This window comes from Oncorhynchus nerka, linkage group LG3 (genome assembly GCF_034236695.1).
Source record: "Oncorhynchus nerka isolate Pitt River linkage group LG3, Oner_Uvic_2.0, whole genome shotgun sequence".
NCBI lineage: Eukaryota > Metazoa > Chordata > Actinopteri > Salmoniformes > Salmonidae > Oncorhynchus > Oncorhynchus nerka.
The window spans coordinates 2,663,171-2,679,530 of record NC_088398.1 but is presented as its reverse complement, the minus strand read 5'-3'; the positions used below and the strand labels follow the sequence as shown (position 1 = coordinate 2,679,530).

General features: G+C 44.9%; 1 protein-coding gene across 1 annotated transcript; it reads right to left on the bottom strand.

Annotated features, from left to right (window-relative positions):
* Positions 1–2,653: 2,653 nt before the first annotated feature.
* Positions 2,654–4,989, bottom strand: LOC135563757 (protein S100-A1-like). Its single transcript, XM_065007057.1, has 3 exons — positions 4,900–4,989; positions 3,311–3,470; positions 2,654–2,947 (listed from the first exon to the last, which is right to left on the bottom strand). Exons 2-3 carry the CDS (start codon positions 3,449–3,451, stop codon positions 2,783–2,785), a joined length of 306 nt encoding a protein of 101 aa, XP_064863129.1. The 5' UTR covers positions 3,452–3,470; positions 4,900–4,989; the 3' UTR covers positions 2,654–2,782.
* Between the last annotated feature and the right edge of the window lie 11,371 nt (positions 4,990–16,360).

Genomic DNA, 16,360 nt, shown 5'->3' with positions numbered 1-16,360 from the left:
GCTAGATCAGGCGAAAGCCTTTGATCGCGTGAATAGATCCTTTTTATTCAGAGTGTTAGGTCGATTAGGATTTGGGGAGAAGTTCATAGGATGGATTCGTACATTATATGTCGGAGCGGGGTGCCGAGTTAGTGTAAATAGTCACTTGGGTGACGTTTTTGACCTCTCGTCTGGGGTCAGGCAGGGGTGCGCACTCTCGGCTCTCCTCTTCGTTCTGTACATGGAGCCTCTGGGGGCTGCCATTAGGGCAGACACAGGGGTGGAAGGATTGTTGATCCCTGGAAGTGGTGGGCTGCGTGTTAAGATGACGCAGTACGCCGACGACACTTCCTTGCTGCTGTGCAAGGACTCGTGCCTGACAAGGTCCCTTGCCATCTTTGGGGATTTCACCCGAGCGTCGGGAGCAGTTCTGAACCATGCAAAGTCTTCCGTCACGTTTTTCGGAAGATGGCGCGGTAGAACGGATTTGCCTGGGGGGTTATCTCTCTGTGAGGGGGCCCTGAGGATTCTCGGGGTCCATTTTGAGACCTCCGGCTCAGCGACGCTAAACTGGAACATGCGTATCGCAGTGGTACAGAGGAAGCTAGCAATGTGGAAGGCTAGGTATTTGTCTTTTATGGGCAAAGTCCTGGTCCTAAAGGTGGATGTGTTGCCGTCTCTTTTGTATTTGGCATACATCTACCCATTGCCGGCTTGTCTGAGGAGGCCTCTAGTGAGGCTTGTGTTTCAGTTTATGTGGAGTGGCAGGTGCGAGTGGGTCGCCAGGGCACGCATGATCTGTCCCATCGGGGAGGGAGGTAGGGGTACCACATTTCCCCCTCAAGCTGGACACAATTTTTGTTTCTTTCTTGTTAACGGAGCTTGCTCATCCAGTGATACACCCGTCCGGTTACCTCCTGCGGGTGTTCTTCTCGTATCAGGCTTAATGGTGTGGTCTAACACGGGTCCTCGGGCGGAACAGCTGCCGTGGCACTTTGGTCATGTGGCCAAGTGGCTGCATGCGCACCCTGAGGTTGAAGTTGCCCGAGTAGGTTTAGATCACAGGCACCTGTACGAGGAGGTCAGAAAGGCAGGGAGTCCGGCGCCTGTAGTGGGCATCTCGGAAGTGGTCTGGGAGGGAGTGCAGGTGCGGGGTCTGGACAACAGGCTCAAGGACCTGAATTGGTTGAGCCTCCATAAGTGCTTGCCGGTACGTTCCATCATGTACCGGTATAGTTTGGTGCAATCCCCCACCTGTCCAAGATCCTCTTGTGGCAGGGAGGAGACTGTGTGCCATGTCTTTTGGGACTATGCCTTTGCCGGAGTAGTATGGGCTAGGGCACGGGTGTTGTTAGGTTTGGTAAGGGGGGATTTTGTATTGACGTGGGCCAGGTGTAGGGAGAGTGAGAGGGACGGATAGGGACAGGTTTCTGCTCTGGCTTCTCATGAGTCTCTTTAAACGGGGGCTGTGGGAAGCCAGGCAGAACATGGTGAAGACAGGGAAAGATTGGGGGGTGGAAGGGATAGTGAGGAGGGTGGAAGGAGATTTGAGGGGGAGGATGAAGAGGGAGGAGAGGAAGTGGGGGCAGCATGCTGCTCGGGAGAGGTGGAAGGGGGTTTAGGGCTGGGTGTCATTTAGATGTGTAAGGGGATAGATTAGGGACGGGGAGATAGGGAAAGGTATTTTGTAGTGTGACGGGGAGGGAAGATGCTCCCCTGAGGTTTTGTTTGGGGTTTATGTTTAGTTAAATTAGTTTAATTAAAGATAGGCTGTATAGGTTTTCACATTCCGTTTGTTGTTCTTGTATTGTTCGTGTTTTTTCTTCATTAAAGATGTATCGAACTAACCATGCTGCATTTTGGTCCGACTCTCCTTCGACGGAAGAAAACCGTAACATGTTGTGTCACTGGCCTACACACAATACTCCATAATGACAAAGTGGAATGATTATTTATAGAAATGTTGACAAATTAATTAAAAGCTGAAATGTCTTGAGTCAGTAAGTATTTAACTCCTTTGTTATGGCAAGCCTAAATAAGTTCAGGAGTAAAAATGTGCTTAACAGGTCATATTAAGTTGCATGGAATCTGTGTGCAATAATAGTGCTTGACATGATTTTTGAATGACTACCTCATCTCTGTACTCCACACATACAATGATCTGTAAGGACGGGGGAATAATGGGACATTGTCTGATTGTCATATTTTGCTGATGATTGTTAAATTGTAAAACAAAAAATGCCAATAATTATATTGTAAAAAAATAAATAAGGTCCTTCAGTCGAGCAATGAATCTCAAACACACATTCAACTACAAAGAGGTTTCCAATGCCTTGCAAAGAATGTCACCGAGTGGTAGATGGGTAAAAATAAAAAAGCAGACATTGAATATCCCTGTGAGCAAGAAGTTATTAATTACACTTTGAATGGTGTATCAATACACCCAGTCACTACAAAGATTCAGGTGTTCTTCCTGACTCAGTTGCCGGAGAGGAAGAAACTGCTCAGGGATTTCACCATGAGGCCAATGGTGACTTTAAAACAGTTACAGAGTTTAATGTCTGTGATTGGAGAAAACTGAGGATGGATGGATCGTGACTGACACTGTCTATTCTGTCTTACACGTACGGGACAAATTACAGGCCAAATACAACAAATGTGACAAACAGAGATACAGAGTGGGAAAGTCAGTGTTTATTCACAACAGTAAGACTTAGTTATAAAATGACTTATTTGACACATAGAAAAGCAAAATGACATATAGAAAAGCATCCATTTCTGCTTCTCCTTGTCCTGTCCTCCTTCACTTCTTGGCAGCAACCTTTTGGGTGTGGAGCTGGTAGATCTGTTCACAGGCGATGGAGAGGCCCACCACCAGAGAGACAAACTCCTCGAAGCTCACCTTCCCATCACCATTCTGGTCCAGATCCTTCATGATCTTGTCTATGGCAGCTGGGTCCTTCTGGGACTGAGAGGGAAGGAGAGATGAAGGAGATGAAGAGAGTAAGTGTGAGTGAGTGAGTGAGTGAGTGAGTGAGTGAGTGAGTGAGTGAGTGAGTGAGTGAGTGAGTGACTGAGAGAAATCCCAAGTGGCGTAGTTGGCTTAGGCACTACATCTCAGTGCTAGATGTGTCACTACAGACACCCCCGAGGGCGGCACACAATTGGCCCAGCGTTGTCCAGGTTTGGCCAGTGTAGGCTATCATTGCAAGTAAGAATTTGAAAGAAAATGAAAGGTGGACAAGAAATACAGGGAAAGTATAGAGGGACAGTGAGATAAAAACAGAGAGAGAGAGAGAGAGAGAGAGAGAGATGGGGATGTCAGTGTTACCTTCAGGAAGCTGGCCAGTTCTGTCTGCATCAGCTCTTTCAGCTCCTTCTTGCTCAGTGTGTTACAGTCACCGTCCTTGTCGGCATAGCGATGAAACACCGTGATCAGGGACTCCATGGAACTCTCCAAATGAGACGGCATGGCTGCAGAGAAGGATACACTGAGGAGGGGAGAGAGGAAGGGGAGATGGGAGGGGAGAGAGGGAGGTGGAGATGGGAGGGGAGATAGAGGGGGGGGAGATGGGAGGGGAGAGAGGGAGGTGGAGATGGGAGGGGAGAGAGGGAGGAGGGAGATGGGAGGGGAGATAGAGGGAGGGGGAGATGGGAGGGGTGGGGTGATAGAGAGAGGAGGGAGATGGGAGGGGTGAGGAGATAGAGGGAGGAGGGAGATGAGAGGGAGGGGAAGATGGGGGGTGATAGAGGGAGATGAGAGGGGAGGGGAGATAGAGGGAGATGAGAGGGGAGGGGTGATGGAGGGGAGAGAGGGAGGTGGAGATGGGAGGGGAGGGAGGAGGGAGATGGGAGGGGTGGGGAGATAGAGGGAGGATGGAGATGAGAGGGAGGAGGGAGGAGGGAGATGAGAGGGAGGGAGGGGGAGATGAGAGGGGAGGGGAGATAGAGGGAGATGAGGGGTGATAGAGGGAGATGAGAGGGGAGATAAAGGGAGGGGTAGATGAGAGGGGAGGGGAGATAGAGGGAGGGGAGATGGGAGGGGAGGGGAGACAGAGGGAGGAGGAAATGGGAGGGGAGATAGAGGGAGGAGGTGTACGTTACAGTAGCAGATACATACTCAGTACAGTGAGTGTCTTTCTATCACTAATATGTTGACTAATGGTGAACTATCCCTTTGCAGAAAACAAATGAACAATGCACATTTAGGGAGGATGGGAGTTGGCTTTCTTTGTCTCTGTAAGCAGTCTTTGGCTGGTGTTACTTCCTGGCATTTAAACTGTGATCTTCCACTCCTTTACACATTCCTTCTACCTCTGATCCCTCCTCTTTCTTTTGGTGCCTCCCACATTCTTTGGTAACATCCAACCTCTCTTGCTGTGTAGACTTTCCTTTAACCTCTGTCATAGCTTGACCATGTGACACATTATCATAAGTGTGAAAGTTTGGGGAGTTGGGGATGGAAAGGGGTGTGACAGGAGAGGAAAGGGTTTTGCAACAGTTCAGTGTAAAGAAATCAGGCTGATGATAATTGGTGAGTAATGCCTATAAAATGACATGAACCGGCTGAGAAAAACGTTTGTAGGTCTAACAGAGTTCTAAAACAAAAACATTATAGCCTACAAATGAAACATGAAAAGATTTAGGTATAGATAGACTACATTATGTCTTCATCAGTAATAGAATGTCCCGTCATCCTGCATAACAAACCATAGAAGAACATATTTTTCAATCAAAGCAAGCGAAGACTAATGAACATTATAGCCTACAAGTCTGCCGGACGAGACAGATCAGTAGCTAGTCACACTTGGAAACAGTTGTTACAGTTGTGTGAGACCTGTTTATTACACTAGATAACCTCCTCTGTTAAACCAAAGACACCAATAGTAATGGTAGAATAGGTGAAGAACGGTTACTTACCAAACAGAGGAGAGATGCTAACAGAACAGGGTGGGGAAGTAGGGTACTGCTGAATATATACCAATGATGCTGAATCTACTGCGCAAGAGCTGTGGGAAAGATTGTTCAGGAGTTTATGGAGAACAGGCCACGCCCATCTGATTATGAGTGTGTGTAGCCTATAGGGAGGGAGGGAGGGAGGGAAGGAGGGAGGGAGGGAGGGGGTTAGAGTTAAGACTTGATGTCTTTGAGTCCTCATCTTTGAATTCAACATGATAAAATAGACATGGATCACATAGAATGTTTAACACACACATCTCATTCACAGAAATCTATACCAAAGATGCTGAACAGATAGAGAGGGGTGACAAGAATACACACTATAATGTTTGGAAGAATAGATCTATGGATGAAAAAGATGGGAGGAAGTTTCTTGAATGAAATATAATTTTTTCAGTTACATCTTAATACTCGCCAGAGAGAGAGAACACATTTAGATCAGTCAGAGATTCACTACTGTTGTTTCCTTCATGGCTCATCTCTCCCACTCTGTCCACCACCTCTATCTCATTGTTACAGTATGGTCTTATCCTCTGTCCACCACCTCTATCTCATTGTTACAGTATGGTCTTATCCTCTGTCCACCACCTCTATCTCATTGTTACAGTATGGTCTTATCCTCTGTCCACCACCTCTATCTCATTGTTACAGTATGGTCTTATCCTCTGTCCACCACCTCTATCTCATTGTTACAGTATGGTCTTATCCTCTGTCCACCACCTCTATCTCATTGTTACAGTATGGTCTTATCCTCTGTGTCACATATACTGCCCCTCTGTCCACCACCTCTATCTCATTGTTACAGTATGGTCTTATACTCTGTCCACCACCTCTATGTCACTGTTACAGTATGGTCTTAGTCACTGTCCACCACCTCTATCTCATTGTTACTGTATGGTCTTATCCTCTGTCCACCACCTCTATCTCATTGTTACAGTATGGTCTTATCCTCTGTCCACCACCTCTATCTCATTGTTACTGTATGGTCTTATCCTCTGTCCACCACCTCTATCTCATTGTTACAGTATGGTCTTATCCTCTGTCCACCACCTCTATCTCATTGTTACAGTATGGTCTTATCCTCTGTGTCACATATACTGCCCCTCTGTCCACCACCTCTATCTCATTGTTACAGTATGGTCTTATACTCTGTCCACCACCTCTATGTCACTGTTACAGTATGGTCTTAGTCACTGTCCACCACCTCTATCTCATTGTTACTGTATGGTCTTATCCTCTGTCCACCACCTCTATCTCATTGTTACAGTATGGTCTTATCCTCTGTCCACCACCTCTATCTCATTGTTACAGTATGGTCTTATCCTCTGTCCACCACCTCTATCTCATTGTTACAGTATGGTCTTATCCTCTGTGTCACATATACTGCCCCTCTGTCCACCACCTCTATCTCATTGTTACAGTATGGTCTTATACTCTGTCCACCACCTCTATGTCACTGTTACAGTATGGTCTTAGTCACTGTCCACCACCTCTATCTCATTGTTACTGTATGGTCTTATCCTCTGTCCACCACCTCTATCTCATTGTTACAGTATGGTCTTATCCTCTGTCCACCACCTCTATCTCATTGTTACAGTATGGTCTTATCCTCTGTCCACCACCTCTATCTCATTGTTACAGTATGGTCTTATCCTCTGTCCACCACCTCTATCTCATTGTTACAGTATGGTCTTATCCTCTGTGTCACATATACTGCCCCTCTGTCCACCACCTCTATCTCATTGTTACAGTATGGTCTTATACTCTGTCCACCACCTCTATGTCACTGTTACAGTATGGTCTTAGTCACTGTCCACCACCTCTATCTCATTGTTACTGTATGGTCTTATCCTCTGTCCACCACCTCTATCTCATTGTTACAGTATGGTCTTATCCTCTGTCCACCACCTCTATCTCATTGTTACTGTATGGTCTTATCCTCTGTCCACCACCTCTATCTCATTGTTACAGTATGGTCTTATCCTCTGTCCACCACCTCTATCTCATTGTTACAGTATGGTCTTATCCTCTGTGTCACATATACTGCCCCTCTGTCCACCACCTCTATCTCATTGTTACAGTATGGTCTTATACTCTGTCCACCACCTCTATGTCACTGTTACAGTATGGTCTTAGTCACTGTCCACCACCTCTATCTCATTGTTACAGTATGGTCTTATCCTCGGTCCACCACCTCTATCTCATTGTTACAGTATGGTCTTATCCTCTGTCCGCCACCTCTATATCATTGTTACAGTATGGTCTTATCCTCGGTCCACCACCTCTATCTCATTGTTACAGTATGGTCTTATCCTCGGTCCACCACCTCTATCTCATTGTTACAGTATGGTCTTATCCTCTGTCCACCACCTCTATATCATTGTTACAGTATGGTCTTATCCTCGGTCCACCACCTCTATCTCATTGGTACTGTATGGTCTTAGTCTCTGTCCACCACCTCTATCTCATTGTTACAGTATGGTCTTATCCTCTGTCCACCACCTCTATATCATTGTTACAGTATGGTCTTATCCTCTGTCCACCACCTCTATCTCATTGTTACAGTATGGTCTTATCCTCTGTCCACCACCTCTATCTCATTGTTACAGTATGGTCTTATCCTCTGTCCACCACCTCTATCTCATTGTTACAGTATGGTCTTATCCTCTGTCCACCACCTCTATCTCATTGTTACAGTATGGTCTTATCCTCTGTCCACCACTTCTATCCCATTGTTACAGTATGGTCTTAGCCTCTGTGTCACATATACTGCCCCTCTGTCCACCACCTCTATCTCATTGTTACAGTATGGTCTTATACTCTGTCCACCACCTCTATGTCACTGTTACAGTATGGTCTTATACTCTGTCCACCACCTCTATGTCACTGTTATAGTATGGTCTTATCCTCTGTCCACCACCTCTATCTCATTGTTACAGTATGGTCTTAGCCTCTGTGTCACATATACTGCCCCTCTGTCCACCACCTCTATCTCATTGTTACAGTATGGTCTTATACTCTGTCCACCACCTCTATGTTACTGTTACAGTATGGTCTTAGTCACTGTCCACCACCTCTATCTCATTGTTACAGTATGGTCTTATCCTCTGTCCACCACCTCTATCTCATTGTTACTGTATGGTCTTATCCTCTGTCCACCACCTCTATCTCATTGTTACAGTATGGTCTTATCCTCTGTCCACCACCTCTATCTCATTGTTACTGTATGGTCTTAGTCACTGTCCACCATCTCTATCTCATTGTTACTGTATGGTCTTATCCTCTGTCCACCATCTCTATCTCATTGTTACTGTATGGTCTTAGTCTCTGTCCACCACCTCTATCTCATTGTTACAGTATGGTCTTAGTCTCTGTCCACCACCTCTATCGCATTGGTACTGTATGGTCTTAGTCTCTGTCCACCACCTCTATCTCATTGGTACTGTATGGTCTTATCCTCTGTCCACCACCTCTATCTCATTGTTACAGTATGGTCTTATCCTCTGTCCACCACCTCTATCTCATTGTTACAGTATGGTCTTATCCTCTGTCCACCACCTCTATATCATTGTTACAGTATGGTCTTATCCTCGGTCCACCACCTCTATCTCATTGGTACTGTATGGTCTTAGTCTCTGTCCACCACCTCTATCTCATTGTTACAGTATGGTCTTATCCTCTGTCCACCACCTCTATCTCATTGTTACAGTATGGTCTTATCCTCTGTCCACCACCTATATCTCATTGTTACAGTATGGTCTTATCCTCTGTCCACCACCTCTATATCATTGTTACAGTATGGTCTTATCCTCTGTGTCACATATACTGCCCCTCTGTCCACCACCTCTATCTCATTGTTACAGTATGGTCTTATCCTCTGTCCACCACTTCTATCTCATTGTTACAGTATGGTCTTATCCTCTGTCCACCACCTCTATCTCATTGTTACAGTATGGTCTTAGCCTCTGTGTCACATATACTGCCCCTCTGTCCACCACCTCTATCTCATTGTTACAGTATGGTCTTATACTCTGTCCACCACCTCTATGTCACTGTTACAGTATGGTCTTAGTCACTGTCCACCACCTCTATCTCATTGTTACTGTATGGTCTTATCCTCTGTCCACCACCTCTATCTCATTGTTACAGTATGGTCTTATCCTCTGTCCACCACCTCTATCTCATTGTTACAGTATGGTCTTATCCTCTGTCCACCACCTCTATCTCATTGTTACAGTATGGTCTTATCCTCTGTGTCACATATACTGCCCCTCTGTCCACCACCTCTATCTCATTGTTACAGTATGGTCTTATACTCTGTCCACCACCTCTATGTCACTGTTACAGTATGGTCTTAGTCACTGTCCACCACCTCTATCTCATTGTTACAGTATGGTCTTATCCTCGGTCCACCACCTCTATCTCATTGTTACAGTATGGTCTTAGTCTCTGTCCACCACCTCTATCTCATTGTTACAGTTTGGTCTTATCCTCTGTCCACCACCTCTATCTAATTGTTACAGTATGGTCTTATCCTCTGTCCACCACCTCTATATCATTGTTACAGTATGGTCTTATCCTCGGTCCACCACCTCTATCTCATTGGTACTGTATGGTCTTAGTCTCTGTCCACCACCTCTATCTCATTGTTACAGTATGGTCTTATCCTCTGTCCACCACCTCTATATCATTGTTACAGTATGGTCTTATCCTCTGTCCACCACCTCTATCTCATTGTTACAGTATGGTCTTATCCTCTGTCCACCACCTCTATCTCATTGTTACAGTATGGTCTTATCCTCTGTCCACCACCTCTATCTCATTGTTACAGTATGGTCTTATCCTCTGTCCACCACCTCTATCTCATTGTTACAGTATGGTCTTATCCTCTGTCCACCACTTCTATCCCATTGTTACAGTATGGTCTTAGCCTCTGTGTCACATATACTGCCCCTCTGTCCACCACCTCTATCTCATTGTTACAGTATGGTCTTATACTCTGTCCACCACCTCTATGTCACTGTTACAGTATGGTCTTATCCTCTGTCCACCACCTCTATCTCATTGTTACAGTATGGTCTTAGCCTCTGTGTCACATATACTGCCCCTCTGTCCACCACCTCTATCTCATTGTTACAGTATGGTCTTATACTCTGTCCACCACCTCTATGTTACTGTTACAGTATGGTCTTAGTCACTGTCCACCACCTCTATCTCATTGTTACAGTATGGTCTTATCCTCGGTCCACCACCTCTATCTCATTGTTACAGTATGGTCTTATCCTCTGTCCACCACCTCTATCTCATTGTTACAGTATGGTCTTATCCTCTCATTGTTACAGTATGGTCTTATCCTCTGTCCACCACCTCTATCTCATTGTTACTGTATGGTCTTATCCTCTGTCCACCACCTCTATCTCATTGTTACAGTATGGTCTTATCCTCTGTCCACCACCTCTATCTCATTGTTACTGTATGGTCTTAGTCACTGTCCACCATCTCTATCTCATTGTTACTGTATGGTCTTATCCTCTGTCCACCATCTCTATCTCATTGTTACTGTATGGTCTTAGTCTCTGTCCACCACCTCTATCTCATTGTTACAGTATGGTCTTAGTCTCTGTCCACCACCTCTATCGCATTGGTACTGTATGGTCTTAGTCTCTGTCCACCACCTCTATCTCATTGGTACTGTATGGTCTTATCCTCTGTCCACCACCTCTATCTCATTGTTACAGTATGGTCTTATCCTCTGTCCACCACCTCTATCTCATTGTTACAGTATGGTCTTATCCTCTGTCCACCACCTCTATATCATTGTTACAGTATGGTCTTATCCTCGGTCCACCACCTCTATCTCATTGGTACTGTATGGTCTTAGTCTCTGTCCACCACCTCTATCTCATTGTTACAGTATGGTCTTATCCTCTGTCCACCACCTCTATCTCATTGTTACAGTATGGTCTTATCCTCTGTCCACCACCTATATCTCATTGTTACAGTATGGTCTTATCCTCTGTCCACCACCTCTATATCATTGTTACAGTATGGTCTTATCCTCTGTGTCACATATACTGCCCCTCTGTCCACCACCTCTATCTCATTGTTACAGTATGGTCTTATCCTCTGTCCACCACTTCTATCTCATTGTTACAGTATGGTCTTATCCTCTGTCCACCACCTCTATCTCATTGTTACTGTATGGTCTTAGTCACTGTCCACCATCTCTATCTCATTGTTACTGTATGGTCTTATCCTCTGTCCACCATCTCTATCTCATTGTTACTGTATGGTCTTAGTCTCTGTCCACCACCTCTATCTCATTGTTACAGTATGGTCTTAGTCTCTGTCCACCACCTCTATCGCATTGGTACTGTATGGTCTTAGTCTCTGTCCACCACCTCTATCTCATTGGTACTGTATGGTCTTATCCTCTGTCCACCACCTCTATCTCATTGTTACAGTATGGTCTTATCCTTTGTCCACCACCTCTATCTCATTGTTACAGTATGGTCTTATCCTCTGTCCACCACCTCTATATCATTGTTACAGTATGGTCTTATCCTCGGTCCACCACCTCTATCTCATTGGTACTGTATGGTCTTAGTCTCTGTCCACCACCTCTATCTCATTGTTACAGTATGGTCTTATCCTCTGTCCACCACCTCTATCTCATTGTTACAGTATGGTCTTATCCTCTGTCCACCACCTATATCTCATTGTTACAGTATGGTCTTATCCTCTGTCCACCACCTCTATATCATTGTTACAGTATGGTCTTATCCTCTGTGTCACATATACTGCCCCTCTGTCCACCACCTCTATCTCATTGTTACAGTATGGTCTTATCCTCTGTCCACCACTTCTATCTCATTGTTACAGTATGGTCTTATCCTCTGTCCACCACCTCTATCTCATTGTTACAGTATGGTCTTAGCCTCTGTGTCACATATACTGCCCCTCTGTCCACCACCTCTATCTCATTGTTACAGTATGGTCTTATACTCTGTCCACCACCTCTATGTCACTGTTACAGTATGGTCTTAGTCACTGTCCACCACCTCTATCTCATTGTTACTGTATGGTCTTATCCTCTGTCCACCACCTCTATCTCATTGTTACAGTATGGTCTTATCCTCTGTCCACCACCTCTATCTCATTGTTACAGTATGGTCTTATCCTCTGTCCACCACCTCTATCTCATTGTTACAGTATGGTCTTATCCTCTGTGTCACATATACTGCCCCTCTGTCCACCACCTCTATCTCATTGTTACAGTATGGTCTTATACTCTGTCCACCACCTCTATGTCACTGTTACAGTATGGTCTTAGTCACTGTCCACCACCTCTATCTCATTGTTACAGTATGGTCTTATCCTCGGTCCACCACCTCTATCTCATTGTTACAGTATGGTCTTAGTCTCTGTCCACCACCTCTATCTCATTGTTACAGTTTGGTCTTATCCTCTGTCCACCACCTCTATCTAATTGTTACAGTATGGTCTTATCCTCTGTCCACCACCTCTATATCATTGTTACAGTATGGTCTTATCCTCGGTCCACCACCTCTATCTCATTGGTACTGTATGGTCTTAGTCTCTGTCCACCACCTCTATCTCATTGTTACAGTATGGTCTTATCCTCTGTCCACCACCTCTATATCATTGTTACAGTATGGTCTTATCCTCTGTCCACCACCTCTATCTCATTGTTACAGTATGGTCTTATCCTCTGTCCACCACCTCTATCTCATTGTTACAGTATGGTCTTATCCTCTGTCCACCACCTCTATCTCATTGTTACAGTATGGTCTTATCCTCTGTCCACCACCTCTATCTCATTGTTACAGTATGGTCTTATCCTCTGTCCACCACTTCTATCCCATTGTTACAGTATGGTCTTAGCCTCTGTGTCACATATACTGCCCCTCTGTCCACCACCTCTATCTCATTGTTACAGTATGGTCTTATACTCTGTCCACCACCTCTATGTCACTGTTACAGTATGGTCTTATCCTCTGTCCACCACCTCTATCTCATTGTTACAGTATGGTCTTAGCCTCTGTGTCACATATACTGCCCCTCTTGTTACAGTATGGTCTTATACACCACCTCTATCTCATTGTTACAGTATGGTCTTATACTCGGTCCACCACCTCTATCTCATTGTTACAGTATGGTCTTATCCTCTGTCCACCACCTCTATCTCATTGTTACAGTATGGTCTTATCCTCTGTCCACCACCTCTATCTCATTGTTACAGTATGGTCTTATCCTCTGTCCACCACCTCTATCTCATTGTTACTGTATGGTCTTATCCTCTGTCCACCACCTCTATCTCATTGTTACAGTATGGTCTTATCCTCTGTCCACCACCTCTATCTCATTGTTACTGTATGGTCTTAGTCACTGTCCACCATCTCTATCTCATTGTTACTGTATGGTCTTATCCTCTGTCCACCATCTCTATCTCATTGTTACTGTATGGTCTTAGTCTCTGTCCACCACCTCTATCTCATTGTTACAGTATGGTCTTAGTCTCTGTCCACCACCTCTATCGCATTGGTACTGTATGGTCTTAGTCACTGTCCACCACCTCTATCTCATTGGTACTGTATGGTCTTATCCTCTGTCCACCACCTCTATCTCATTGTTACAGTATGGTCTTATCCTCTGTCCACCACCTCTATCTCATTGTTACAGTATGGTCTTATCCTCTGTCCACCACCTCTATATCATTGTTACAGTATGGTCTTATCCTCGGTCCACCACCTCTATCTCATTGGTACTGTATGGTCTTAGTCTCTGTCCACCACCTCTATCTCATTGTTACAGTATGGTCTTATCCTCTGTCCACCACCTCTATATCATTGTTACAGTATGGTCTTATCCTCTGTGTCACATATACTGCCCCTCTGTCCACCACCTCTATCTCATTGTTACAGTATGGTCTTATCCTCTGTCCACCACCTCTATCTCATTGTTACAGTATGGTCTTATCCTCGGTCCACCACCTCTATCTCATTGTTACAGTATGGTCTTATCCTCTGTCCACCACCTCTATCTCATTGTTACAGTATGGTCTTATCCTCTGTCCACCACCTCTATCTCATTGTTACAGTATGGTCTTATCCTCTGTGTCACATATACTGCCCCTCTGTCCACCACCTCTATCTCATTGTTACAGTATGGTCTTATCCTCTGTCCACCACCTATATCTCATTGTTACAGTATGGTCTTATCCTCTGTCCACCACCTCTATCTCATTGTTACAGTATGGTCTTATCCTCTGTGTCACATATACTGCCCCTCTGTCCACCACCTCTATCTCATTGTTACAGTATGGTCTTATCCTCTGTCCACCACCTATATCTCATTGTTACAGTATGGTCTTATCCTCTGTCCACCACCTCTATATCATTGTTACAGTATGGTCTTATCCTCTGTGTCACATATACTGCCCCTCTGTCCACCACCTCTATCTCATTGTTACAGTATGGTCTTATCCTCTGTCCACCACTTCTATCTCATTGTTACAGTATGGTCTTATCCTCTGTCCACCACCTCTATCTCATTGTTACTGTATGGTCTTAGTCACTGTCCACCATCTCTATCTCATTGTTACTGTATGGTCTTATCCTCTGTCCACCATCTCTATCTCATTGTTACTGTATGGTCTTAGTCTCTGTCCACCACCTCTATCTCATTGTTACAGTATGGTCTTAGTCTCTGTCCACCACCTCTATCGCATTGGTACTGTATGGTCTTAGTCTCTGTCCACCACCTCTATCTCATTGGTACTGTATGGTCTTATCCTCTGTCCACCACCTCTATCTCATTGTTACAGTATGGTCTTATCCTTTGTCCACCACCTCTATCTCATTGTTACAGTATGGTCTTATCCTCTGTCCACCACCTCTATATCATTGTTACAGTATGGTCTTATCCTCGGTCCACCACCTCTATCTCATTGGTACTGTATGGTCTTAGTCTCTGTCCACCACCTCTATCTCATTGTTACAGTATGGTCTTATCCTCTGTCCACCACCTCTATCTCATTGTTACAGTATGGTCTTATCCTCTGTCCACCACCTATATCTCATTGTTACAGTATGGTCTTATCCTCTGTCCACCACCTCTATATCATTGTTACAGTATGGTCTTATCCTCTGTGTCACATATACTGCCCCTCTGTCCACCACCTCTATCTCATTGTTACAGTATGGTCTTATCCTCTGTCCACCACTTCTATCTCATTGTTACAGTATGGTCTTATCCTCTGTCCACCACCTCTATCTCATTGTTACAGTATGGTCTTAGCCTCTGTGTCACATATACTGCCCTCTGTCCACCACCTCTATCTCATTGTTACAGTATGGTCTTATACTCTGTCCACCACCTCTATGTCACTGTTACAGTATGGTCTTAGTCACTGTCCACCACCTCTATCTCATTGTTACTGTATGGTCTTATCCTCTGTCCACCACCTCTATCTCATTGTTACAGTATGGTCTTATCCTCTGTCCACCACCTCTATCTCATTGTTACAGTATGGTCTTATCCTCTGTCCACCACCTCTATCTCATTGTTACAGTATGGTCTTATCCTCTGTGTCACATATACTGCCCCTCTGTCCACCACCTCTATCTCATTGTTACAGTATGGTCTTATACTCTGTCCACCACCTCTATGTCACTGTTACAGTATGGTCTTAGTCACTGTCCACCACCTCTATCTCATTGTTACAGTATGGTCTTATCCTCGGTCCACCACCTCTATCTCATTGTTACAGTATGGTCTTAGTCTCTGTCCACCACCTCTATCTCATTGTTACAGTTTGGTCTTATCCTCTGTCCACCACCTCTATCTAATTGTTACAGTATGGTCTTATCCTCTGTCCACCACCTCTATATCATTGTTACAGTATGGTCTTATCCTCGGTCCACCACCTCTATCTCATTGGTACTGTATGGTCTTAGTCTCTGTCCACCACCTCTATCTCATTGTTACAGTATGGTCTTATCCTCTGTCCACCACCTCTATATCATTGTTACAGTATGGTCTTATCCTCTGTCCACCACCTCTATCTCATTGTTACAGTATGGTCTTATCCTCTGTCCACCACCTCTATCTCATTGTTACAGTATGGTCTTATCCTCTGTCCACCACCTCTATCTCATTGTTACAGTATGGTCTTATCCTCTGTCCACCACCTCTATCTCATTGTTACAGTATGGTCTTATCCTCTGTCCACCACTTCTATCCCATTGTTACAGTATGGTCTTAGCCTCTGTGTCACATATACTGCCCCTCTGTCCACCACCTCTATCTCATTGTTACAGTATGGTCTTATACTCTGTCCACCACCTCTATGTCACTGTTACAGTATGGTCTTATCCTCTGTCCACCACCTCTATCTCAT